The sequence below is a fragment of the Stegostoma tigrinum genome, chromosome 3 (genome assembly GCF_030684315.1).
Source record: "Stegostoma tigrinum isolate sSteTig4 chromosome 3, sSteTig4.hap1, whole genome shotgun sequence".
NCBI classification, from domain to species: Eukaryota; Metazoa; Chordata; class Chondrichthyes; order Orectolobiformes; family Stegostomatidae; genus Stegostoma; species Stegostoma tigrinum.
In genome coordinates, this window is record NC_081356.1 from 10724759 (window position 1) to 10752389 (window position 27631).

At 40.0% G+C, this 27631-nt stretch overlaps 1 protein-coding gene across 3 annotated transcripts in view; it reads right to left on the reverse strand.

Moving 5' to 3' along the window:
* Positions 1–2334: 2334 nt before the first annotated feature.
* dennd4c (DENN/MADD domain containing 4C) overlaps positions 2335–27631 on the reverse strand; it is a 134470-nt gene continuing 109173 nt past the window's right edge. For 2 of the 3 annotated variants that reach the window (XM_048525575.2, XM_048525567.2), the window contains 11 exons: positions 26375–27519; positions 19672–19843; positions 18849–18958; positions 16409–16584; positions 15697–15867; positions 12792–12972; positions 8532–8783; positions 7269–7386; positions 5866–6019; positions 5490–5554; positions 2335–3548 (listed from right to left, as the gene is read on the reverse strand). In XM_048525575.2, coding sequence (XP_048381532.1) covers positions 3412–3548; positions 5490–5554; positions 5866–6019; positions 7269–7386; positions 8532–8783; positions 12792–12972; positions 15697–15867; positions 16409–16584; positions 18849–18958; positions 19672–19843; positions 26375–27519 — 2681 coding nt within the window. In that variant the 3' untranslated portion in view covers positions 2335–3411. The remainder of the gene's footprint in view (positions 3549–5489; positions 5555–5865; positions 6020–7268; positions 7387–8531; positions 8784–12791; positions 12973–15696; positions 15868–16408; positions 16585–18848; positions 18959–19671; positions 19844–26374; positions 27520–27631) is intronic. The other variant, XM_048525582.2, reaches the window with a different exon arrangement.

A 27631-nucleotide genomic window follows, 5' to 3' on the forward strand; every position in this document is an offset into this window, starting at 1 on the left:
GATGGATAAATCACTGGGACCTAGGTGTATGCTAGAATTCTGTGGGAAGCTAGGGAAGGAATTGCTGGGCACCTGGCTGAGATATTTGTATCATCAATAGCCAATGGCAAAGTGCCAGAATATTGGAGGTTGGCCAATGTATTTAAGGAGAAGCCAGGGAACTATAGACCAGTGAGCCTAGCATTGTTAGAGCGAGTCCTGAGGGACAAGTTTAACATGTATTTGGAACGGCGAGGACTGATTAGGGACAATCAACATGGCTTTGAACATAGGAGGTTGTGACTCTCGAACTTGAGTTTGAAGCAACAAAGATGAGTGATGAGGGCAGAGCAGTGGACATGATCTATATGGGCATCAGTAAGGCATTTGACTAGGTTCCACATGGTAGACTGGTTAGCAAGGTTACATCACATGGAAGAGGGGGAAAACTAGCCATCTGGATACAGAATTGACTCAAAGGTGGAAGACAAAGGCTGATGGAGGACGGTTGCTTTTCAGACTGTGACCAGCAGTGTGCCACAAGGATCGGTACTGGGCCCACTGCTTTTTGTCATTTATATGAATGATTTGGATGTGAACATGGGAGGTATGGTTAGTAAGTTTGCAGATAACATCAACATCGGAGGCATAATGAACAGCGAAGAAGGTTACTTCAGACTACAATTGTATCTTGATTAGATGGACCAAGAGGTTGAGAAGCAGCAGATGGAGTATAATTTAGATAAACTTGAAGTAGTGCATTTTGGAAAGGCAAATCAGGGCAGAATTTATACACTTAATGGTGAGGTCCTGGGGAGTGTTGCTCAACAAAAAGAACTTGGATTGCAGGTTCATAGTTCCTTGAAAGTGGAGTCAGAGGTAGATAGGATAGTGAAGGCAGCATTTGGTATAGAACATAGAACAGTACAGCACAGAACAGGCCCTTCAGCCCACGATGTTGTGCCAACTATGCTTGCCTTTATTGGTCAGTGTATTGAGTATAGGAGTTGGGCGGTCATGTTGTGGCTATACAGGATATTGGTTAGGCCACTATTCAAATTGTGCGCGCAATTCTGGTCTCCCAGCTATAGGAAGGCTATTGTGATACTTGAAAGGGTTCAGAAAAGGTTTACCAGGATGTTGCCAGGATTGGAGGGTTTGAGCTATAGGAAGAAGCTGAATAGGCTGGGGCTATTTTCCCTGGAGTGTCGAGAAGTGCCGTGGAAGTTTACAAAATCTTGAGGAGCATGGATAAGTTTAGTCAAGATCTTTCTCCTAGAACAGGGAGTCTAAAACTATACAGCACAGGTTTAAGGTAACAGGAAAAAGATTTAAGAGAGACCTATGGGCCAACTTTTTCACACAGAGGGTGGTGCGTGTATGGAATAAGCTGCCAGAGGAAGTGGTGGAAGCTGATACAATTACAACATTTAAAAGGTATCTGGACGGGTGCATGAATAAGAAAGGGCTGAGGGATATGGGCCAAATGCTGGCAAATAGGACTAAATTTATGTAGGATATCTAGTCAGCATGGACAAGCTGGACCGAAAGGTCCATTTCTGTGCTATACATCTGTGACTCTAAAGGCTATCACAGTGGGTTGTCTACCATTAACCAATAAATCGGGCCCTTACATAGGAAGATTCCTGGTAGTCTATTTGCAACTTTCTGGTATCAAACCTAACAGCAAACCACCTTCACTGAACGACATTCTGTCAAAGATGCCATGGAGTGCTGGAAATGCCATTTTCAGCTGAGTGGATGGAGTATGAAAGCAAGGAATATTTGCTAAGATTATACAACACAGTACTCGGATCTCAGCTGGAATACTGTGAATAGGTTTCAAACCCTTATCGAATCCAAGACATGCTGGCATTGGATGCAGTCCAGAAAAGGTTCACTAGGCTGATCTTGGTAATGGAGGGACTGTCTTAGAAGGTGAGGCCGAATAGGTTGGACTCATTGAAGTTTAGAAAAAGTATACAAGATTCTCAAGGATCTTGACAGGGCAAGTGGTGGGACAGTCCAGGATTAGAGGACATAATTTCAGAACAAGGGGTTCCATCAAGGTTGGAAGTGATGACTACATTTCAAGAGGGGGCAGTAGCTGAGGAGATGGAACCTTTAATGGTCAGTGAATTAGGAGGTAGGTTTGATATCAAAAAAAGTGCCAAAGGAATGTGGGGCAAACTAACTGATGATCTAGGCTTCTGTAAGAACACACAATGGTAGGTATAGCCAGGTGAAGAAGTCTCTTGGCACTAAATGCAGGCTTTGTATGTCACACTTGCATCCAGTGAATGAATTAAAAATTCCAATCTCCACTAAAAACAAAGTTTGTATAACTATCCTTTATTGAAACAAGTAACTTTAATATGTTCACATAGTAAGTCATCATATAACTGTAACTGTACACAATTTGAACCATAGATGCAATCTGCCTTTTTAGAAGTGTTAAAATATAAAATCAATTATTTTACAACTCAATAAAGGTAAAGTCTTTAATACAGGATTACATATAGATATCAGTCCAAAAGCTTTGTCCTTCAATAATATTTGTACTGCCACCATTTACCAATGCTTTTCCTGGCTTTTCAGTTTCTTTTGACATTCTATTCAATCCTGGAAAAACAAGCTATCAGTAATATTCAGCGATTTGTCTTTAAATAAAATTACTCTTGTTTACACCATACATTGAGAAATGGGGAGGGGAGACCACTAATAGTACTTCTACTATCAATCAAATATCTCAGCATAACATTGCAGTATCCCTTTATATGTGCTGCAATTAAGAACTGCACTGTCAGATATTAGGCAGAGTTTTGTCAGTAATTAGAAAAGCATCAGTTGGGTACAGTACAGAGAAACATCAGTCTGGCTTCCCAATTATCTCCCAATTCCCCTTATAACCACTCTAATATTACCTGATTGATTTGGGAGCATTTTATGCCTCAGTGACATAGACAACTCAATTAAAGAAGAATGATCCCCTAGTTTCATTATAGCACACCTAATGATTTCATTCTGAATTGTAATTTCAACACTTCATTTACACTGAAAGAAATAATTCAAAATTTAAAATCCAGTCCTTGATACTAAAAAATACAATGGTCAGAGCCATTCTTTGTGATATTTGTACAAAACACTGCACTACTAGACAACTGACAGTAAATGGCAGATCTGCCTTAAGACATGTATTGTTTAGCAGTTACATTTTAAGTTTCCCTTCCATAGAAGTTTGAAACAGCGAACAGTTTTCTTGCCATTATTCTCAATGAAACGGCACCTCAAATTGTGCAGTTATAGCTCCACATACATTAACATCTTAATTTTAATCAACTCGGCATATGTGCTTAGTTTGAAGATTGTACATTCATACTTTGGACATAAATCATATTGGTTCAACGCCAGAATAATATTGCAGTTTCTTGTTTAGATGAAGGGAGGCTCAAAACATTTCCGGCACCACTCTATTTTGGTGCAGGGCGGTAAGTCAATTGGAAGGGCCACCTTCACTTGTTCTTCTGTCAAGCGCTCATAAGCTGCTCTGTATTCTCTATCAAAAGCATCTGTAATCACAAGTACCAAGCCAAGTCATTAAATTAGAACTTATATCTTTAAATATGTTTACTTCTCCGCAGGTCAGCGGTCATAAGAACAGATTGAATGATCCAGGAGACCGCTTAGCCCATCACATTCCCACTCATTCCTGGTCCTTAATGCAAATACCATTTTCACAAAGTGCCCTCAGACTACCTGCAACTCACTAAAAAGATTCTATCACTATTGTCAAAATAATCTGTGCCTGGTTGCACATTGATGTTTCTGCTCAAATTTCAGTCCTGAATGGCATTAATTTGTACCCCGTGTTCCTATAGATGCCAATGAGGAGAAACATCTTACCTGCATCAACCCCGTCTATCCATTTCATTCTTCAAAACTCTAGAAAATACAGGTTTGACCAATCTCTCTTCATAGGGCAGTCCTGACTTTTGCTACTGATGTAAAGACAATAGGTCTCTAGCTCACTGTTGTCTTTCATACATCCATTGTCAACTCTCAATGTATACTTCCTGAAATACCTGTCCTTATGAGCGTACTAATCAAAAGCAATACTTTCTCCGTATTTGTACCAAAATCCAGCATAAGGTATTGTTTTCCATGCTATCCAGGCAAATCATACCTTAATACATACTCTAAGCTTGACTACTCTGCCTGGATTATGTAGAGGCAGGTGGTAGGAGTTGGTGTCAGAGAATTGGCATTCAGTATCTACTAGGCTAAGATCAGAGACCATTATCCTTTTCCACAATATGCAATAACAATTTTATGGTTAGACCTAAATGAACTTCCTTGTTTTCACAGTTTAGATTTTCAATTAATATTTACTGGAAGTAAACTTATTCTCACAGCTGCGCTGACTACATTTCTTCACATGGTATTTTCTTTAAGGACACTTCTCCATACTTCTAGTTTCTCAGTATACATTACACGTGATTAAACAATGCAACCTTGCACAGTACAGCTTCTGATATGGTTTCATCGAAACCTGACAGTGCAGAATGAGGCCACTCAGCCTATCAAGTCTGCACTGACCCTCTAAAGCACATTCCATCCAGACACAGACCCACAACCCAATCTTTGTAATTTAGCACGGCCAATCCACTTGGCCTGCACATCCCTGGACACAACTGGGCAATTTAACATGGCCAATCTACCTAACCTCTTACGGAGGACTTCAACAAAAGATATCTAAAAGTTCAAATAAACCACATCCTCTGGCTCCTGGTTATCAAATCTATCAGTTACATCCTCAAAAAAAGTTCCAGTCGATTTGTCTTGCATGATTTTATAATTCTTATTTTCCAATCTTTATAATGGAATCTAGCATTTTCCCTTCCATCAATGTCATGCCAACTGCTTCATAATTCCTTATGTATTCTCTCCTTTTGTTTTGTTTGAAAGTATGAAGGTTTACATGCACTAGCCCACTGTCTTCTACCCAGTGTAGGGGATTCCAAAGCTAGGGAGCAATGGCTTACGGTGTTTTTTTTTGGGGGGAGGGGAGGAAGAGAAGAGATTTGAAAAGGGACCCCAAGGAGCAATATTTTAACGCAAAGGGTGGTGAGTGTATGGAACAAGCTATTAGAGGAGAGATGGAGGCAGGTACAATTACAACACTTAAAATGCAACTGGATGGGTACCTGAATAGGAAGGTTATTGAGGGATATGGGCCAAATGCTGGCAAGTGAGACTGGTTCAGTTTAGGATATTTGGCCAGCATGTATGAGTTGAACCACTGTATGGCTCAAAAGGCACGATATATGGAACTGTCACAACACACAGCGTTAGTAAATACATTACACAGCTAAGAAATATTTATCTGCTACACATTATATCTTTCTTTTGAAATGAAATGTTAAAAGTTTAAAAAGCGTGTTGAATCACATTTCTAGAAGGCTGAAAGGTACAAATCTGAAAGTTCTTACTACGCATCATGCTTTACTCACCAATATCAATATTCTCTCTTCCAAGGGCCACCAGAGAAAGAAACAGAATTTCCCTGTACATACTCCTACACAGAAAGAAAATAATTCCAATGACTGTTAAGTTACTGATGAATCAAAATCTGTCAACAGATATAGACTAAACCATCAACGAGATAAACAATTATTATCTGAGGCAATATCCAAGTCCAGTACTGATTTACAGTCATTAGAATCTACAGACAGGTCAGCAGCAATGAGACATATGGAGCAGCATAACATCTGTACCTGAAGTCAGTCATGGTTGAAGATTACCTATCAGTATCAAAAATAAGTTTATGGCAGACACTAATAATGTTTTCAGAATTTAGATACACAGAGGGTTCTGAAAATTTCTGACCTTTGTCTCTTGATTTCAGGGTGTTTGCTGGACTCTTTGAGGATTAGGCACATAGGTCCAAACACATCATTGGTCTGGATGCTTCTCACAATTATATGCAGGGAACTCTTCTCCACTTGACTATCTGGAGTTAATCCACCAACCAAATTTTTGTCTGTGAATAAAGATGATTAATTTAATATTTTGGATACAAGAGCATTCACTTTGATAACAATTTATTTTGTTGTTTTACAATCATACTATCCACATCTACAAGCAAAACTATGAAATAACATGCATTGATGATAGAAGACTCATCGTACAAAATTTAAACATTAGAAACCACATTTAAAATGTCTGATTTTGCTCTTCTAAAGTGTTAGAATGCACAGAGAAATTCAGAGCAGAGATTATTGGTGAGAGTTCATCACAGTAACCCAATAGACATTGACCTCAATTCGTCAGAAACAGATACATACTAGATTGTGGAAGTTACCAGTTAATTAGACAGGGTACAATATTCCAGACAGAGACTGTGACAAGTGAAATTTAAATAATAGGCTCTCTTACTCCATAATGAAACCATACTGTCATGTTCAGTTAACAAGCTGCAGTTTTATGTAGCATAAGTCATGATGCAATTTTCTTCATGCATAATGCTTCCATCAACTTTAACAATTGTGCAGAGTTTATTTATGTTGTTTCCAGGTGATTGCAATTTATTTCCCTGTGTTCACAGCTCCTCGCTGAACATATTCCCACTTGTGATCTAACTTTCAATGACATATTTGTATATTAAAGTTTTTAAAAAAAGATTCATTCACAGGATGTGGGCATCTCTGGCCAGACCAGCATTTATTGTTCATCCCCAGTTGCCCAAAAGGGTAGTTAAGAGGCAACAACATTGTGGCTTGGAGTCATACACAGGCCATGCTAAGTATGAATGGCAGTTTCCTTCCCTAAAGGACATTAGTGAATCTGAAAAGTTCTGACAATTAATGACAGTTTCACGGTCATCATTAGTTTCAATTGCAAATTTTTATCATCAAATTAAAATTCTACCATCTGCTATGGTGGGATTCAAACCCAGGTTCCCTTACCTGAACTTCTGAATTAATAGTGAAATAAGTTTGGGTTTTGATACAACCAGCAACAGCTAAAGTCGATTTTGTAAAGTTGAACTTTGATTACTATGTACTTACCATATCTGGGCTTTTACTGGTCAGCACAGGCAGGTGACAGTGATAAGTCACCTGTGCATCAAAATTAACCACCTTATTTTGAAACTGGTACCAGACAATTAGATCTACTGGCATTGCACTGATATTTCATTGTTAGACTAACTATTAATCCAAAAATAACAATAAAGACAGTGAATAGAAAAGTACAGGGAAAATCTGTTCTAGTCAATCTCAGCCACTTACTCCTGTTTCTCCAACGTATATACATTGGATCACCAGGCTCTTGATGAAGATTAATGTTATCCCAAAGTAGCTGTATGTAAACCAGTTTGCTGTCCTGTGAAAGACTTGACTGAGACATCTGAGAGAGGGAAAAAAAAGTATATTATTTGAGAGATTGTAGGAACTGCCGATGCTGGAAAATCTGAGATAACAAGGTGTAGAGCTGGATAAACACAGCAGGTCAAGCAGCAAAGGAGCAGGAAGGCTGATGTTTCAGGTCTAGACCCTATTATTTGAGAACTATGTTTATGATATTTAAAGAAGCCCATTTAACAAGTGAATTCATAAAGTGTAAATGGGAAAACATCAACTTCTATTAACTTCAATTAATTAGAGAATTTTAATGTTTTTTATTCATTCATTGCATTTTGGGCTTCACTGGCTAGGCCAGCACTAATTGCCCATCCCTAATCAACAACCACCGTGGTACAAAATCTTCTTACAATCAATCTGTTTATGCAAGCATAACCAATAAGGGGCAGAACCAATGCACAGGCCATCTTAGAGCACAACAGTAGCAAACTCTCAGAACTGAGGTACAACTTGGCACATATTATTCATACGTAGAGAGCGTTACTTTGCATTTAACCATACTAAACTCAATACAGTATCCAAAACAAACACGTTCTCTTACATGGAACACTCCAGTTACATAAAAAGCATAAGAACCCTTTATCTTGAAATTAAATATTCAGTAACAACACTTACAATACTTTTGAGCTCCACAAACTTAAGGATACTTTGGAATATAAATGAACTGGAATAAATTGGTCTTACACAACAGAGTAAGAATGAATTTTCTTTTAAACGAGTTGATAACAAAAGTACACGAAAACTTACATTCATTACTAGCATATATAAGAATGCCTGATTTGGTATGCCGACAAATTGTGGTCGACATATAGCTCATCGAAGTTACCCCAAAAATTTGACTGGATTTATCTTTATTATTGTCACATGTACAGGGAATACACTGAATGCATTGTATTGATAAATCATACCTTATATTAGTATGTCAGAGTAATAGAACAGAATGCAAAATATATTGTGTTACAGCGACAGAGAAAGTGCAGAGAACAATCAGCTCTAATATATGAGAGGTCCATTCATAAGTAAGATAACAGCAGGGAAGAAGCTGTTCTTAAACCTGTCAGTACATGTGTTTACACATCTGTATCATTTTGTAACAGTGTAAAATGAAATGGCTGCTAATCTTCAACATACCTGCGTGCCGTTATTGCAATGTTCAGAAGTAAGGATGAGACCTGGCAGGTTACTTGGCAAATCCAGCCTTCTGAAATACCAAACAAGGTTCCAGAAAATGATTGGGTGCTGGTTGATGAACTTAGAGCTGTGAATCACCTGATCTCCCTCATTCTCCAGCAGAGACTCCAGTTCCTTGCGCAGGACTAATGGACTCAGATATGGGACAGACACAGGCTTCGGATTAGGCCTTCTTTTAAGACCTACAGAATCCTAGTGAACAAATATAAAACGGTGTTCAGTGAATTCATGTATGACTGCAAAATATTAATGAAAAACTTAAAGAGTGCAGTCATTTTCTAAAGAAACGCTCAAACAGAAACTGGTTTCAGGAATCTTCAAGAGGAGTTTGTTACCAAGAGGAGGATACAGTGGATAAAGTAGACATCATTACAAGGTAGTGGACTGTGCAATGGCATCAAAATTAAGCCAATCCTTGGCAGAGGACCTGCTAAACCAATTTGTGAGCCAGTCACATCTCAATACTCCAGGAAACCGTTATCAAAACAGGCTTATCAAACACTCTGCTGCTTATACACCGTCCTGCATCAAACTCTCTTCACCCAATCTCGGACTTATTGACTTACAACGGCTCCTGGTCCAGCAAAACGTACTTTGCCAAAACTCTCAACATCATCAAATCCTTTTAAGGACTTGCTTCTCCCCAGCTCATCTTCCAGTTAAACAACCAACATTTCTCCTAAGCTGCACTGGAGAAAGAAAAGGAAAGGGAGGATAGGCAAGGGAGAGCAGGCAGGCAGAGTGGCAGGAGTAATGGTGGATAGAGAGGGTAGGTGGACAGACAGACACGGCAAGCGTAAGAAGAGAGAGCGAGCTTGCACGAGCGAGCAAACTGGCAGGCAGTAGGAAAACGCACAGAAAGTACAGAAATGGTTTACCAAAGTGTTGCCTAGTTTGGAGGGTATTAGCAAGGAGAAGAGATTGGATAAACTTGGCTGGTTTTCAGTTGAACATCAGAAATTGAGGAGCGACCTGACAGAAATTTACAAAATTATAACAGGCATGTTGGAATAGATAGTCTGAGTCTGAGTCTTTCTCCCTGGTAGAAATGTCAATTACTAGGGGATATAGGTTTAAGGCAAAGCGGGAAAGTTTAAAGGAGGTGAGAGAGGTAGGGTTTTGTTTTTACACAGTGGATGCTAAGTACCTGGAATGCACTGTCGGAGGTGACAGATCAAAGAGCAATGCTTAACAGACAGTGAACAGAGAGATATGGACTACACAGAGGCAAAAGGTTTTTTAGTTTGTCAGTGCAGGTTTGGTGGTCCAAAGGACTTGTTCCTGCACTGCACTGATCTTTCAAACAATACCTTGGGATATTTTACAGCCAGTAGAAGTAGATGACTTGAGCTTAGCATCTCATTCCAGAAGGCAGCACCCTCAATAGTGCAGTACTCCTTTATATTGCACCAGAGAATCAACTTTGATTTTTATGCAATTATATTCAACCAGGCTTTGATTTAAGTCAATTGCAAAGAATCCCTAAAGTGCAGGCAGAGGCAGTTCGGCTCTTCAAGTCTGCACTGAACCCTCAAACAGCAACACACCCAGACCCAACACACACATCCCAAAACCTCACATCTTACATGTCCAAAACACCTAATGTGCACATCATTAGACTGGGAGGAAACCGGAGCACCCAGAAGAATCCCACGCAGACTTGGGTAGAACATGTAAACTCCACACAGAATCTCCCGAGGTTAGAACTGACCCAGATCCCCGGCACTGAGGGGCAGCAGTGTTAACCACTGTGTCACCCTCTTGATTTAATTTTTGTTTTTAAAACAGTTATAATAGCAAGAAAAGGATCCAATGCCTGAAATGACACACAACTGTGGTGCTGTCCCACATTCAACAATTCCAGAAAAAAAAAAGATAGACAGGTCCTGCACTGCACATAACTGGGAATAATAGGAAACATTAAAACAAGCATTTTTAAAGCGCAAATCACCAAGTCAAACATAAATTACTTTTCCTCAGAACTAAAACTGCAGCTTAGAAATCCACCAGATGGCATTTCAGCCAGAAGTAGGTTTTATATGGTACATAAACAAGCAGTTTTGCAAAAGGAACATGCTTCATTCAAATTAATCCATTCCATTTTAGTTTATCTTCATCTCATCATCCTTCCTTCCCCTTGAACTTAATTTCTTCAACATTTGAACTTCCTTCATAACCTGGCTCCATATGTGCATACAACTTAGTAAAAGCGTGTTCTGGTTTAACTTCCTAATAATTAAATCATGTCTCCTAGATGAAGCACCTCCCATCAGGATGGGCAAGTTGTGAATTACTGGCTCAAATCTATTTTCCAGCCAAGAAAATATTTTCTTTCAATTCCATCGAGGGATGGGGGCATTGCTGGCTGGCCAGCTCTTATCATTCATCCCTATTTGCCCTTGAGAAGGTGGTGGTGAGCTGCCTTCTTGAACCACTGCAGGCCACATGCTCGAGGTTGACCCATAACGCCATTAGGGAGGGAATTCGAGGACCCAGTGACAATGAAGATGATATATTTCTATGTCAGGATGTTCAGTGGCTTGGAGACAACTTGCAGGTGGTGGTGTTCCCATGTATCCGCTGCTTGTCCTTTCAGACAGAAATAGTTGTAGGTTTAAGGAATCTTTTGTGAATTTCTGCAGTGCATCCTGTAGACAGCACACACTGCTGCTACTGAGCATCGGAGGAGGAGGGAGTGGATTGTTGCAGATGTGGTGCCAATCAAGCGGACTGCTTTCTCCTGGATGGTGTCAAACGTCTTGAGTGTGTTGTTGGAGCTGCATCCATTCAGGTAAGCAGGGAGTATTCCATCACACTCCTGATTTGGGCCTTGTAGATGGAGGATAGGCTGCGTGTGCATGTACACATGCATATAGAGAGAGAAAGAGAGAGGGAGAGAGAGAGAGAGAGTCCAGAGGCAAATTAACTGCTGCAGTAGTCCTAGTCTCTGAGCTCCTGTGTAGCCACTGCATTGATGTGGCGAGTCCAGTTGAGTTTCTGGTTGACGGTAACCCCCTAGATGTTGATCGACAGGGATGCGGTAACAGTAATGTCACTGAATGGCGAGGGATGGTGGTTAGGTTATCTTTTATTGGAGACGGTCATTGCCTATCATTTATGAGGCGCAAATATTATTTGCAACTCGTCAGCCCGAGCTTGGATATTGTCCAGATTTTGTTGCAATTGAACATGGACTGCTTCAGTGTCTGAGTCGTCATGGCTGGTGCTGAAATCAGTGAACATCCCACTTTCCGCCTATTCATGGAGGAAAGATTGATTAAGCAGCTAAAATGTTTGGGTCTCAGGCACTACTCTGAGGAGCTCCTGCAGTGCTGTTCTGGAGTTGGGATGATTGACCTCCAGCAACTAGAACTGTGTGTCTGGTATGGCTCCAACAAGAGGAGAGCTTTCCCCTGATACCCATTGATTCCAGTTTTGCGAGGGCTCTTTGATACAGCATTCGTTCAAATCAGGCCATTGTGTCAAGGGCTGTCACTCTCACCTCACCTCTGGAATTCAGCTCTTTTGTCCATGTTTGAACCAACACTATAAGGGGTCAAGGGCTGACTGGCCCTGGGGGGATCCCCAACTGAGCATCAGTAAACAGGTACTGCTTGACAGCACTGTTGATGACACCTGCCGTTACTTTATTGAAGATCGAGAGCAGACTGATGGTGATTAGCGAGGCTGGAATTATCTTTTTATGTACAGGACATAACTGGCCAATTTTCCACATTATCAAATAAACGCCAGTGTTCTAACTGTACTGGATCAGCTTGGCTATGGGAGCAGCAAGTTGTAGAGTGCAAGACTTCAGTAATACTGCTGGAATGTCGTCAGGGTCCACGGCCTTTGCAGTATCCAGTACCTTCAACAGTTTCTGGATATCATGTGGAGTCAAATTGGCTGAAGACTGGTATTTGTATATATTAAGTTATATGCAGGCAAGATTAATTTAGTGGGCTTACCACCAAAAGGAACCCAATTTTCAATTGGGCGTCTTGCTTAATGGACAAGTGATCTCTTATCAATTATATGGACCTTTCATTTGAGTATTTTCAAAATGTAAATTATTTCAGGAAATACACCCAATGCCTGGAGTGCATAAATCTGTAACTGTACTCAATCCAAAGCTACTGACCAAATAATGTTGCCATTAGATTAATGTATTTCACATTTTCAGCTTCAGTAACAACTTACCACACTTTCTTGTAGACTATTTGGAAGGCTGGTTGTTGAAATGCCGTGTGCAGGCCGCTGAGATACGTCCAAGTTTTGCAATGGACCACCTACACTGTAACTTCGGATTAAGGATGCTGTCCGTTTTGGAGGATCGTCATTTACACTGTCCAGCAAATCCTCTGGGCCCTTTGGTACAGCACTAGTCAAAAGAAAGTAAATAAATTGCTTCTATAAAATTATAGCATCACAAATAGTACAGCACATGACGACAATTTGGTCAATCCCTGGTTCTTTCTGGAAAGTAACCCTATCAGTTGTCCTTTGTTACTCTGCCCACAATACCCCTACAATGTATTTCTCCTGACAAATACTTATTCACTTCCCTTTTGAACATTACAATTGTACCTGTTTCCACCATCCTTTCAGGCAATGTATTCCAAATTGAAATCACTACAATAAATGTTTCCACAAAATACTAAGTACATTTTTAACTTGAATATGCTTGTTCTTAAAATAAACAAGTGTCATATAATCAAAAAGTGTGACCGATGTAAATAAGGTAGCTAAGATAATAAAATGTGAGGCTGGATGAACACAGCAGACCCAGCAGCATCTCAGGAGCACAAAAGCTGACGTTTCGGGCCTTGAAGGGCTCTAGGCCCGAAACGTCAGCTTTTATGCCCCTGAGATGCTGCTGGGCCTGCTGTGTTCATCCAGCCTCACATTTTATTATCTTGGATTCTCCAGGATCTGCAGTTCCCATTATCATTCGTAAATAAGGTAGCTGTCTGCAGCAAGTGAGAAAGGGACAGGTGCTAAGGAGAGAGGGAAGGGTGGGTAAAGGGGGAAGGGAGGAGGCACAGCGGGGAGGGAGGGAGAGAGAAGCACACTTGCAATTGTGAAAGTTACTTACAACAATGTAATAATCAAGTTACACTTGTGGCACATAAATGCCAGGCAATGGCCATCTCCAATAACAAACACACTAACCAAACTCCCAACATGCAATAGCATTACTATCACTGATAAAAGCTTGCTGTGAAGATCAGAGTTCAGGAACTATCCCCTAGTCTCCAATATCGCAGGTAAAGACTTTGCCCCCAAGTTCCAGAAGTTTGCTAACTTGCAGCAGACAAAAGGAAAAACAAACAAAAACAGAAATTGCTGGAGAAACTCAGCAGATCTGGCAGCATCTGTAGAAGAACGCTCAGTGAATGTTTTGGGTCCAGTGGCCCTTCTTCAAAAAAAAAGGACAACAAAAAACTCTCTCACTCATGTTTGTTGGAATTCAATCACAGTTAAAAGGAATCAGAACAGCAGAATCACAAGCTACCTGAAAATTAAGGATCGTGAAACTGACTGTTCATCTATGAACACCAAAGCTAACAGTTGAATTGTGCTGTTTGTAAACAATTCACAGGCTGATTTGTATATATTTTTTAAACTTTACCATTCTGAACTCAGCTCAATTGCCGAGTACATACACGAGAGTTGTGTTAGCACTTCTTCCCAATTAATAAACTCACTATCGTTATTTCAAGAAAGCCTGTAAAACTGGCTCCTTTTAAAACACATTTTTGTTCAGTCATTCAGGGGATGAGGGCATCTTTGTCTAGGTCAGAATTTATTGCCCCAGTTGCCAAGAGGGCAGTTAAGAGTCAACCACATTGCTGTAGGCCCGAAAATCACACGTAGGCCAGATCAGATAACAACGGCAGTTTCCTTTCCCAATGGACATTACAGAACCAGGTGTGGTTTTCCAACAATTAACACTGGATTCACGGTCATCATCAGACTCTTAATTCTAAATTTTTTAAAAACTGAATTCAATTCCATCATCTGCTGAGGTGGGATTCAAACCTAAGTCTCCAGAACATTACACCTGGGTCTCTGGATTAACAGGCCATTGATACCGCTGGGCCATCACCTCCTGTTATTTTTCTGGGTCTCACAGAAAGGTTTCCGTAAGGGAAAGGATCGTTTTCAAATTAAACTTCTTGTAACAAACCAAGGGGGAAATGGTGAAAATAAAAGCTGAGCCAGTTCATCCTTCCTCACCCAGGAGCTTAACAGCTTGGAGTATCCCATCTGGAACTGTAACTAATGGGGAACATTGCCTATGGCCTGGTTGTAACAACATGAGCTGACAAATGTTCTTTTTAATTCTCTTTGCCTGCCCTGTAGCCGAATTGCATAGTGACATTCAAATTTTGCTTTGTTAAAACATAAATACAGTTCAAGTTTATTAAAGCTTTCAAAATTTTGCTCTGCTTTGAATCTTCCTGTGCAACATATAGGCAAGTTGCCCGGTTGTGAATGAGTTCAGCTCTCAAGTCTGTTCACAAATCGAATTGAACACAAGTGAACATGATGCAGGACAATATGAAATACTGAGTGTAAGTACGAGGAAACATTTGTATGTTAGATCTTTATATAATTAATATTAGTACACCCCTGTATGGGATCGCCTTCATGAATACATGCGTTAATGTTAGATGTTAGCAAATCAGGATCCCGCCACTGTACCAGGGAATTGGATAAGGCAGAATCAGAGCTCCAGGTTTGTTTAAATATCCATGAAAGGCTGACCAATATGAAATTGTTGATAGTACGAATGTGGTACATTTAAAATCTCAAACCTTTAGTAACAGATAAGTAATAGGACATATATTTTCCTTCCAATGGGTTACCAAATGACATGAAAATCACAAGGAGAATAAAAACACAGCTACTCGTCTTCTGGTTTGTCACATGCATCTATAAATCAATGTCAGAGGTATTCTGCGAGAAAGTCTGGGAGTAAAATCAATTATTTGAGCTTTGTAGCTAAAGGAAGAAATAAGTTGGGTAAACAAAACATTAGGCAAAGAAACTAACAATAAGGGAATAAAGGCTATATGAATGCTGATTACAGAAACATTACCATTTATCTTCAGAAGAGGACTGTTCCTGAGTTGCTGTGGTAACAGGTGAATCTGTGGAATTTATTGGATTTGATGCTGCTGGAACAGTTTTCTGCGTGGGGGGATCACCTCCTGCAGTTACATTGTTGCTGTGCAAACTGTCACCAGATACACTGGACTTCAAGAAAAAACTGAGGAAAAAGACAGAATTTAATTCAGATATTGATCACAAGTGCAGGCGAAGTTTAGTAATTCTGTGAAAAAATAAATATGCACACCTATCAAATTGTTTCATCAATTGTAATTAAGCAATTTAATCTCCAGTCAATATTAACTTTGCCACAACATGTTTCAGTCATCAAATAATTGGTGGCACTTCACTACTTAGAAAGAAGTGCACAAGACATTATTTGTAATACTTCTCATGAAGCATAAAGCAAATAGCAAACAGCAGTTACCACTTCCCTCTGAACATTTTCAGAACACCACACCACAGCAAATTTCTGATGACAGCTCAGCAAGGAGGAACTTTGTGGCAGGTGGGAGAATATACCAATTCTATGGCCAATAGAATTGCCAATAGAATATGGCCAATAAATTCGCCAACCCTTCCACCCTGCTGCCTCTCCTGAAGATTTTGAGAGAAAATCTCATACGTGAATACAGGACTACGTGGTACCAAACATGAGAATTTATAAACTACAACAAAAAAATTAGAAAGTAATCGAATACCTTCCAGTCTCTCGTAGATCCTTAAACTCAATGTTTAGAACCGGCAAGAAAGTATTTTTACAAAATGGACAAGCGGTGTTAAGGTTTGAATCATCGGCACTCCAGCCAGACATAATCTCCTCATCGTAAACTAAAGCTTCACATACACGACACTGAGAACAACTGGACATCAATACCTTTTGAGGGGAAGAAAGAATGAAGGAGGACCAATTAATCAAATATATCCATCTTTTAGAGTTACTCAGTTAGAAAAATAACAGGATATATTTTTTAAACATGTAATTTTTGATTCAAATGACAAACGAAGCAAGGTGTTCCCTGCATGAAATTAGTAATAATAAAAAGTGCAGTAACAAAATATTCTGAAATATGATGTACTAATGGGATGTGCACTTAAATTACCCCATGGAAGCAAAATAACCAAAGAACCAACTTAACACAAATGAAGTTAACGTTTTCATGTAGAAAACCTGGCAGGCACAAACTTTACTGAAGACATCAGTTAGTTGTGAATGGCACAAAATTTTGTTTCTATGTTTGAATTACTTCTCTTGAAGTGACTGAATTATAAATTTCTCTTGGGTATAATTTCAGTATCCTTGGAAGTAGATTTTATAGCAAGAAACTTGACAGCATGATGGCATCCACACAAAAAGCAATAAGTTACACTGACAATCCAGGATTGATTACTGATGTTCACTGTGCTTAGGCTGCGAGCCGGTAGGTTACACAAAGGGCTCTCCTTCTCAACCTTTTTGTCTGTGGGATGGTGAACCTCAGGTTAATCCCACCACCAGCTGCTCTCTCCCTAATGAGAGCAGCTTATGGCCCAAGTAGGACTATGGCAATTTTACTTTTAACCTTTCATTATGACGTTGGTACATATACTGGAGGATACAAATGAAGGATCACAGTATGAGCAACACAGTTCAAAAAAACGCCAACTGCTAAAATTCTCAACAAATTCAACTGTCATTATTTGTTTTTTTTCCTTTTTTCTCACTTGGCCCAACATTTACAATCAAATACATACTCCCAAAGCTGCAACACAGTCATGTACAAAGATTAAATATTCACCAGTTAGAATGCTAGACAGTTATTTCACTTTCTACTTAGAGAAAAGTAGCAACTTTGGTATAGTGATGAGGTGAGTGGAAACTGAAACCTTGTGCCCCACAGTAGCTTTCAAACATTAGCTGCATGGTGCAGACAAAACCAATCTGATAGAGAAACCATTGCCTCAGACCAAATTAAAATGTTTGGTGGCAGATACCAGCTTCACAACACTTGCAATTCATCATTATCATTAATGATGTATGCTGACTGCAGAATATTTGCTCTCTCTGCATGATTAGTAATCAAATATTATACAGTAAGTCAACCTCACCACATCTCAATCAACTCCAAATACAAATATAATTATCTTTCATATGGAGTTAGCATAGTTCATTTGGTATTGCTCTTACTTTTGAGTCAGAGCTTCTGCATTCAATCACAAACCTTGCACATGGAATCTAGGACGATACTCCAATACAGCACTGAGTAAGTGCCACATGACTACTTATCTTTCCTGCCAAAAAACACACCTGAGAGATGTGGGAGTCACTAGCTGTGCCAAAATATACTATCCATCCTGAGTTGTCCTTGAAAAGATAGACGGAAGCTGCCTTCTTGAACTGCTGCAATCTGTTTGCTGTAGGCAGACCCATAATATCACTAAGGAAAGAGTTCCAGGAGTTTGACCCAGTGACAGTGAAGGAATGGTGATATATTTCCAAGTCAGATGGAGAGCGGATGAGAAGGGAATCTGTAGGTGACGGTGTTACCATGTATTTGTTACTCTTATTCTAGGTTGTACTGCTCATGAGTTGAGAAGCTGCTGATTGAACTGCCTTGGTGAATTTCCAATGTGCGTTTGGCGAGTCTGGGGAGGAGTTACTCACTGCAGACATTTGAGGCCCTGACCTGTTTTGCAGCCAGAGTAATTGTATAGCTAGTCCAGTGCAGCTTCTGGTTAACGGTAACCCCTTGGGCATTGATAGGTGTGCGAGACTGTGTCTGCGCATACCTGCGGGTAGTGGTGAAATAAGTGATGGTAATGCCATTGAACGTCACAAGGGGTGGCTGCTTTGATTTTCTCTTGATGGAGATAGTCATTGTCTGGCACTTGCATGACGTGAATGTTACTTGCTACTTGTCAACACAAACCTGGTCACTGTCCAGGTCTGGCTACTGTTGGACATGGACTGCTACAGTGTCTGAGTTATTGTGAATGAGGCTGAACACTGCTGATTGTGAAATTAACAAATCTGCCTGTACAATGTGCATAATATGACTTACCACCTAATATTTCAAGAATATTTATCTTTAACATTTTAGTTTCAGTTTTAAGAATATTGTCCATGATTTCTGCAAGAAAAAAAAAGTATAATTTTCTTACCTCCATTGCAAAATTCTGGAAAATACTTGATGTACTGGCACACTGGGAAGACCCACGATCTGACTTCTCAGGATCATTTTCTTTTCCTACTTTAGATGAATGTGTCGCACCTAGTTAAGAGCAATATTAAGATGCAATATAAATATTAAAATGCTGTCATGGAAAGGTAGGGGAAGGTAGCTTACACTGCACATATTGACGCCTTGATTTCAGTGTCAAAGAAATGGCAATGCTTGCAAAGAAAGCTACCTACTAAAATCAGATAATCTGTGCACAGATTTTGTTGGAATCAGCATCAGCTTGAATCGGGTGACAAGAAATCTTAAAGTATCCAAAAACAATAATGGCATCACACATGGCAAGACATGAAGGACTCTCTCAGACAGCAAATCAGGAAATAAAACACCACTAATATACTTTAATGAGCTTAGGAAAACATGGTTGAGGATTATCAGATCAACCATGCTCTCACTAATTGCAAAGTAAATCTGATGGCCCAAAAGGCATACGACTGCTCCAAAGTCTTATGATCTTACAGTGTGCAAGGTAACTGACTGGATCATGGGACTACATCCGAATTCAAGGCATGATAACACGCAGGAAGTATCAAATATAGAGTCCTGGGTTTATAAGTGAGTAAACGGGAAGAAAAACCCTCAAGAAATGACATGATCAATAACTTTAGCGATGCAGTAATTCACAAATCTAATGAAAGAATCAATAATAGCTAGTTTTAAAGCACAGGGAATTTAGATGGTTTATAGAGAAAGCATGAATTTCTGATTTAAAATGCAAATACAACATTCTACTAGTTTTAACTAACCAGTCAGAGGCTGTTTACCAGTATCACTGCTGTTGCTGCTGCCACCAAGGCTTGTGCTACTCAGATTAAGCCCATTTGTCGGCAGACCTACTCTTTCAGTTGGGCTTCCACCATAGCCATAATCCTGAATACCAGGCGGAAAGTTGAATCCTGAATCATCAAAATGTTCATCCTGAACATGGAAAGAAGCAATTAACTCAACTTATAACCACCCATTTCAAAATGCTCAGCAAAGAAATAAGGATACAGAAAACAAGCAAGTATTGTATTATAGTTCTAGTGTCCATTGTTAACTAGTGACTGAATTTCTGTGATTATTTATGACATAAGCTGATGGCGGTTGATATCCCTGATTTAGCAGACCCTTGATAAAGAACACAGCACAACAATTGGAAAACTGAGATGTTATGCTTCTCTGCACTGTGGAACAGAAACAATTGCCAGAATTATTTCTCAAAGCTGTAGATCTTGGTGCAGATCACCAATCCATTCAGTCAGGTCAAACAGACCACTATAGCAAGTAAGTTTTAGTCATTGCTACCTATTCTGCACTTATGAGTAAACAGAAAGATCAAACACACATTTTAAATAATAAAAAATACTTTTAAAAATAATAAAAAATAAAAAAAGCTAGATCAGATTCAAAACACAACTTCAATGAAACTGCAGCAATTACCAGCACAGAAAGGGACCATTGTCCCGCTCCACACTGCCCTCCAACCCCACCACACCCGGCACCTTCCCCTGCAACAGCAGGAAATGCTACACTTGCCCCCACACCTCCTCCCTCACCCCTATCCCAGGCCCCAAGATGACTTTCCATATTAAGCAGAGGTTCACCTGCACATCTGCCAATGTGGTATACTGCATCCACTGTACCCGGTGTGGCTTCCTCTACATTGGGGAAACCAAGCAGAGACTTGGGGACCGCTTTGCAGAACACCTCCGCTCGGTTCGCAATAAGCAACTGCACCTCCCAGTCGCAAACCATTTCCACTCCCCCTCCCATTCTTTAGATGACATGTCCATCATGGGCCTCCTGCACTGCCACAATGATGCCACCCGAAGGTTGCAGGAACAGCAACTCATATTCCGCTTGGGAACCCTGCAGCCCAGTGGCATCAATGTGGACTTCATCAGCTTCAAAATCTCCCCTCCCCCCACCGCATCCCAAAACCAGTCCAACCTGTCTCTGCCTCCCTAACCTGTTCTTCCTCTCACCCATCCCTTCCTCCCACCCCAAGCCGCACCTCCATCTCCTACCTACTAACCTCATCCCAGCTCCTTGACCTATCCGTCTTCCCTGGACTGACCTATCCCCTCCCTACCTCCCCACCTATCTTCTTTTCTCCCCATCTTCGGTCCGCCTCCCCCTCTCTCCCTATTTATTCCAGAAACCTCACCCCATTCCCCTCTCTGAAGAAGGGTCTAGGCCCGAAACGTCAGCTTTTGTGCTCCTGAGATGCTGCTGGGCCTGCTGTGTTCATCTAGCCTCACATTTTATTATAAGGGACCATTGTCCATTCATTTGCAATAACTGGAGCAGTTTTGGGCCCCGGATATAAAGATGGGCTGGCCTTAGAGACGAGGTTTGGAAGAACGATCACTGGAAAGGAGGACTCGTCATACGGAGGAGTGGTTAAGGACCATGGATTTGTATTAAATGGAATTTAGAAGGATGAGGTGGGAGGGGATCTGATTGATAGTGGGGGATGTGGATAAAATACTTTCACACTTTCGAATCAAGGGTACAGCCTCAGAAATATAGGGACGAGCCTTTACAATTGAAATGAGGAGGAATTTCTTCAGCCAGAAGGTGGTGAATCTATGAAACTCATTGCCAGAGGTTATGGAGGTCAAGAAATTGAGTGCACTTGAGACAGACAGATTGATCCATTTACTAATCATGAATCTAAAGGTTATGGGGAAGGCGGCAGGGGAATGGGGTTGAGAAACATATCAACCATGATCACATGGTATAGCACGCAATGGGCCAAATAATCTAATTCTGCTCCTTTATTTTACAGTCTTACAACAACAATCTTGTGTAATTTGTGCTGACTTTCTGCTACGATAAAGCTCAAACTAATCAAATGGCTCTGTTCCTTCCTGTAAATCTGTAGCAACCTTGAATTCTAAAAGCAGTAAGTACAGCTACCAAAAAAGCCCCAGGTTGTCCTATTGGTCAATCATCTCATCTTTTCCCATCAACCTGAAAAACAAGTTTTTCCTCTTCATTGATGCTTTCCACATTGGAAATTTTTCAGCCTTTTTGCTCTTACTTCAGGATTTCTAGTATCCACAGGATTTTTCCTTTTGTCTCTCATCTGTAATCTACATCCATACAATTGCCTATCAATCCAGCTAATGACTCCAGCATTAATTCAATTGCTTGGTCAAATTATGGTCTCTTCAGTGATTTCCTCTTCCAACTTTAACATTTAAATCTTTGTTATTTCAACCCAAAACAAAACCTCACACTTTACATCCTGGCCATCACCAAAGCTGTCACTTTTATGCTTACAACATTGTCTGCCTTCTCCAATTATAGTTCAAATCTTAATCTATGCATTTGTCATGTCCAGGCTCAGTTATTTAATGGCCCAGAGTTTCTCTACTATCAATACAAGCTCACCCGAAGTTCCACAATTTGCCGTCCTACATGATCATTCCAATTCATGCCAACTCTATTTCTCTGTATTCAGCTGCTATCATTCATGCATGATCTTTTCCCAGCTGATTTCTGTGATATAATCCACTATTTTCTCTTAGGATCACAATACTGTGTAAGTTCTCTTTTCCTCACTTGATCAGAACCCTACAAAAGCATTCAGCTATTTAGACCCTAATCACCACCTTTCTGAACTATGATAACAAAGTGTGAAGCTGGATGAACACAGCAGGCCAAGCAGCATCTCAGGAGCACAAAAGCTGACGTTTCGGGCCTAGACCCTTGGCCTGCTGTGTTCATCCAGCTCCACACTTTGTTATCTTGGATTCTCCAGCATCTGAAGTTCCCATTATCACCTTTCTGAACTATGCCTTCTTCCTTCGCTCCATGAAATGCTCTCTCAAAATCCAAACAATGAACTTCAGCTTTGATACTCTTAACACTTTGAAACATACTATTACTATAAATCTTTGAAACACTGTTGTGGACATTCCTCCTTAGTATAATTTAAATCAAGCAGCAGAAGCAATCAGTAATATGCTGACTCTAGAAACAATTTCTAACAAAAGACCTCTGAAGGAAATGTACAATATCTCACCAAAGCCAATAAGAGCTCAGGATATATCACAGCATCTGATTTCAAATTATACTAAGGACAATATGTGATGACACTATGGCTTTAAGGGGCGTATTTCGTCCTGGCATTTTGTAAATGAAGAAAGGTTGAGGCAGAGGTATTAAGCAATTTCTCAAAGCCAAAGTAAAAAGCTTGAGGTGCCTTGAGGTTATCTTTCACAAAATGTTGGAGGAATGGATGGGGTCAGGCTCCCAAAGAACCAGGATTTTTACTTTTAGCTTCCAGCAGTTTTTGGAGTCTTGAAGCTGGATGTGGAAGCTCTTATTCCTCTTTCTGTAAAGTTAAAAGCTGAAGTTCTCTTCCTGCTGCTAGAATTGCACGAGATAACCTGTTTTATTGAATTTGCCTTTGCCTGGGACGTGTTTATGGATTGTTACTGTATTGGAGCAGTTAGTCATTATATATACACAGATTATTCTGTTAAACATTTTGATAGTACTACTTAAGCTAATTTTTTTATTTTGTCTGTATTTTAACCATACTGTAATAATAAAATTTGTTTTGCTTAACATGGGTAATTTGACCAATTGAGTTGTATCAGGACCATAACTTCTTAGACATACACTTCAAATAAGAAAAAGTTAGGGTGTAGGCTATCATCTTAATATATTTGAGGCACTGATCTAGTCCATAACAAACTGGGAGCTCTTATTGGGATCAAAATCTCTAATTCCAAATTGGGTTTAGGATTATTGGACTCAAAAGGCAATGAGTGGTGAGTGTTTGGCGTTTTGTTATTTCAGATGTTGTTCCAGTTAGTTTAAACAGAATGTGCCTTATGTAAAAATGGATCTTATAGTTGCCAGTTTCCTGGGGGTGGAAGAAGTCATTTGAGATATTTTATAGAAAATGACCACGGTAAGGCTTTTGGAATTGGCAAACAAGTTGAAATTGGATACAAAACAGTGTGGAGCTGGAGGAACACAGCAGGGCAGGAAGCAGAGGAGCAGGAAAGCTGACGTTTTAGGTCAGGACCCATCTTCATTTCTGAAGAAGGGTCCCGACCCAAAACATCAGCTTTCCTGCTCCTCTGATGCTGCCTGGCTTGCTGTGCTCCTCTAGCTCCATACTGTGTTGCCCCTGACTCCAGCATCTACAGTTCTTGCTATCTCCAAGTTGAAGGTGAAGTTGGAGTTGGAGCTGCCTGTGTCTGTGAGGAAAACGGAAATAATTGCAGCAAATATGTTTGGAAAAGTCAATATTGTATGATTGCTGACATGTTTTGAAAGTACTCTAGCAGTTATTAAAAGAGAAAAAAGATATGGCACATAGACTATTCTTCTTGACTGATGAGGCTACATTCCCTAAGCCTAGACCAAGTGTTGAAGACAGACCTTTCAGGATTGAAATCAGCAAACACTTCTATTTGCAAAGTACAGTATAACTTTAAAACCATAATGACAAACTGATAATCTATATATGCTATTTTTGAAACTGAAATAGATAAAATCAAAGGCAAAGGTATTGGGAGAAATTAAGGGACCAACTCTTGATCCTACTGTTCTTACCAACTACTGTCAGGTCTTGAATCTCCCTTCCGTTGCAAATTACATGAACATATTGTTGCTTCCTAGGTCTGGACTCCACTCGTGTTAAACAATCAAACTACTTATTCAACATCCAGCACAGGATCTGTTGTTATTTCGTCCAATTAAGTATTAGAAAGACTGAAGCAATCTATTTCCCCACTCCAAACTCCATCCCCTAATGATGGGTGCCATCCACTTCCTGATAAAAATTTAAGATTCAGCCAATCTGTTTGTAAGGATATTACATTAAACCCAAGTCAAAATTTTGGCCACATTAAAACTGCCCATTTCCACTTCTGTGAAGTGACCTAGTTTCACCCTTCAGTTGCCAAAAACTGACCCCTGCTTTCTTTACTTCTCGGTCTGACTATTTGCAGTTGGTCTTGCACATTCAGCACTCTGCAGTCTGGACATAATTGCAAGCTCTGCTGCATGCATCTTAATGCATACCATGTCCCATTTCCCTATCACCCCTGTGCTCAATTACCCAGATTAGCCCAAGTCAAACAAAATCATGATTTAAGATTCTCATCCTTGCTTTTGATTCGCTTCACAATCACACACTCACCCCTCCCCTACTTTGTCTCCAATAGCACAATCTTCCAAGATAAATGCAGACGTCTAATTCTGGCTTTTTGGGCACTCCAGATTTTAATCATTCCACAACTGATCGCTGTGCGTTCAGCTGCCTGGGGCTTGAGATTTGGAACATTGCTGATACCATTCCACTTGTCTCTCACTTTTCCCTTTTAAGGCACTACTTAGAACCAAATTCCTACATTACGATTGCTGTAATACTTTATTTTATAATGCTCCTGAGAAGCAATTTTACTTTTCAATGTTAAAGGTGCAATACAACTGCGTTGTTTGTAAATAGGTTGTTATTGATATTAGGATAAAGGCAATAATGTGAACTTTGGTCAGAGATCAGGCAAGATCCAAACGACCATAGAAATTGGCACAAGGAGCTAAAAAGTCAACTCTTATTTGCCGGCCCCATGCCATTTACTTGGTTCTATAATTTGGTTCAGGAGGAAGCCAGTTGTAAAGTCAGCAACAGATACTCTAGATCAAAGAATTAGTGATGTTTGTAGCAGGAAAACACAACATTTTCCTCGTTAGCAAATGAAGAAAGGCAAAAACAAATTTACACCCACCCATTCAACACAGATGATTTAATATGACATGACAAGCAACTGCATCATCTTTAACACCAGAAAGCAACTGCACTGCCTAAAGGAACAGGATTGTTGAACTGTCTAAAATATAGCATACGAGCCTTGACTTCCATCTATCAGTGCCCATAATCAAACAGAGATCACCGTCAATTAAAAAGCCAATAAAATTAATTTGGACAGCCTCCTTTGCTACCACTTAAGCTCTTGCCAGATGCCCACTATCACAAAGTTGATCTGATAACAAAAATGTACAATATGACAGATGTAATTGAGGTGCTAAAAATAGTTTCACCAAGTCACAAATTGCACTGTGCGGCTCTGATATACAGATAAGAGGTTAGATGCATTTACCAAGTAATAAAACTATACTTTTGCATTCACATAAGTTATCTTGAAAGATTGCATAAATACCACTTTATCTTACATGATGCTGATCTTCATTCTGTATGAAGACCATGAACCTTCCAGCTATACCAAGTTCTCCTTACTGAAAGAAATTATAAAACTTCACAATACCACTTACTTCAAGATATCACTTTCACAAACAAAGCTTGTGCAACTTCAGAGATTTTTTATACTCGCAATCATAATTCTCAATGATAGTGCCAATTAACTTGTTAAATAAATTCCCATCCTACTACTTTCTCAAAGAAAACCCATTACACAGGGAGCATAGGTATTGCCTAACCTCATCATCAGAGTAGGAGTAAGCTGATGCCACGGCTCCCCACATTTTGCTGGCAACATTTGCTGCTTGTTTCATGCCCGACTTAAGAACATCCATTTTGGGTCCAGACAGCAGATTGTCAAATTTAAATCCTGAAATTGATGTATATATGGACCCTAAGGAGCCATGCTGCGTGTTCCGTACCAAGGCAGTCAGTGAAGTTGAACGCATTTTCTGTGAAACAGATACTTTTGGCTGCCCAGCAAATGTTTTTGATCTTGACACTGTTTTAGTTGGTGTTTGTGTACCCTCTGGTGGAGCAGGGCTAGATGGGAGGCTTGACCTTCTTTCTTGTACATGACAGTGCATCCCATCACGATTATCTGATGGCTTCTCTTCATTCTCAGTTTTGTGCAGTTCCATACTGGCTGATTTACCCCCAAGTGGGCTCTTAAGATTCATATACATTTCAATTTCGTCAGCGAGTTTTCGAGACACAACCGGTGGTAATGTCTTCTCTTCGATTGTAGAAGGGATTTTCTTTTCAGTTTCTGAGGCCAGTAATGATAATGGGTCAAAACCTACCTTAACATCTTCTCTTTCTACAGGCTTAACTACAGAGGGCACACTAGTCCTATTGTGTACAGGATCTTGATTTTCTTCATGAATTGGAAGAATAGTTTCTGGTTCAATCTGTACATCATCCCTTACAAAAACTGAATTTTTTGATGTCACTGCAGTTTCAGCAACATCGTGGTGAATATCTGTTGTTTCCATCACAGGCAAGACTCTGTTTTCTGAAACACCGCAGATGGCTCTGCTGTCACCACTTTGGCCTTGTGCCACTTGATTTGTTGAGTGATCCAATATTGGAGAGGTCTTCATCTTTGACATCTCTTTGGCATTGCAGAGAGCAGCAGCCAGGATCTTGGCATCTGCACCCATAGTCTCTGCTATCTCATTTGGATCAGTCTCAAGGGTTCCTTTCTTAAGTAACATATTCGAACGTGTATCAGCACTGAAACTGCAGCTCCTTTCTGCCCAAAACTTTTGCCGCTGCTGACTTTTCCCACTGTTCGGCCTGGGTGCCTGGGTACTAGAGTCACCCACTCCATCACCATCTTGATAACGGTCATTACATTCCAGCAGCAGGCTAGCCAAATGATCTAGAATTGAGAAGATCATGGAAGGAAAGATTATTTTCAGAAGTCATGCAATTCATTGTTTACTTTTTTCAATAAATCAACAGCGATGCTTTAAACCAAAACAAAGGTAGAA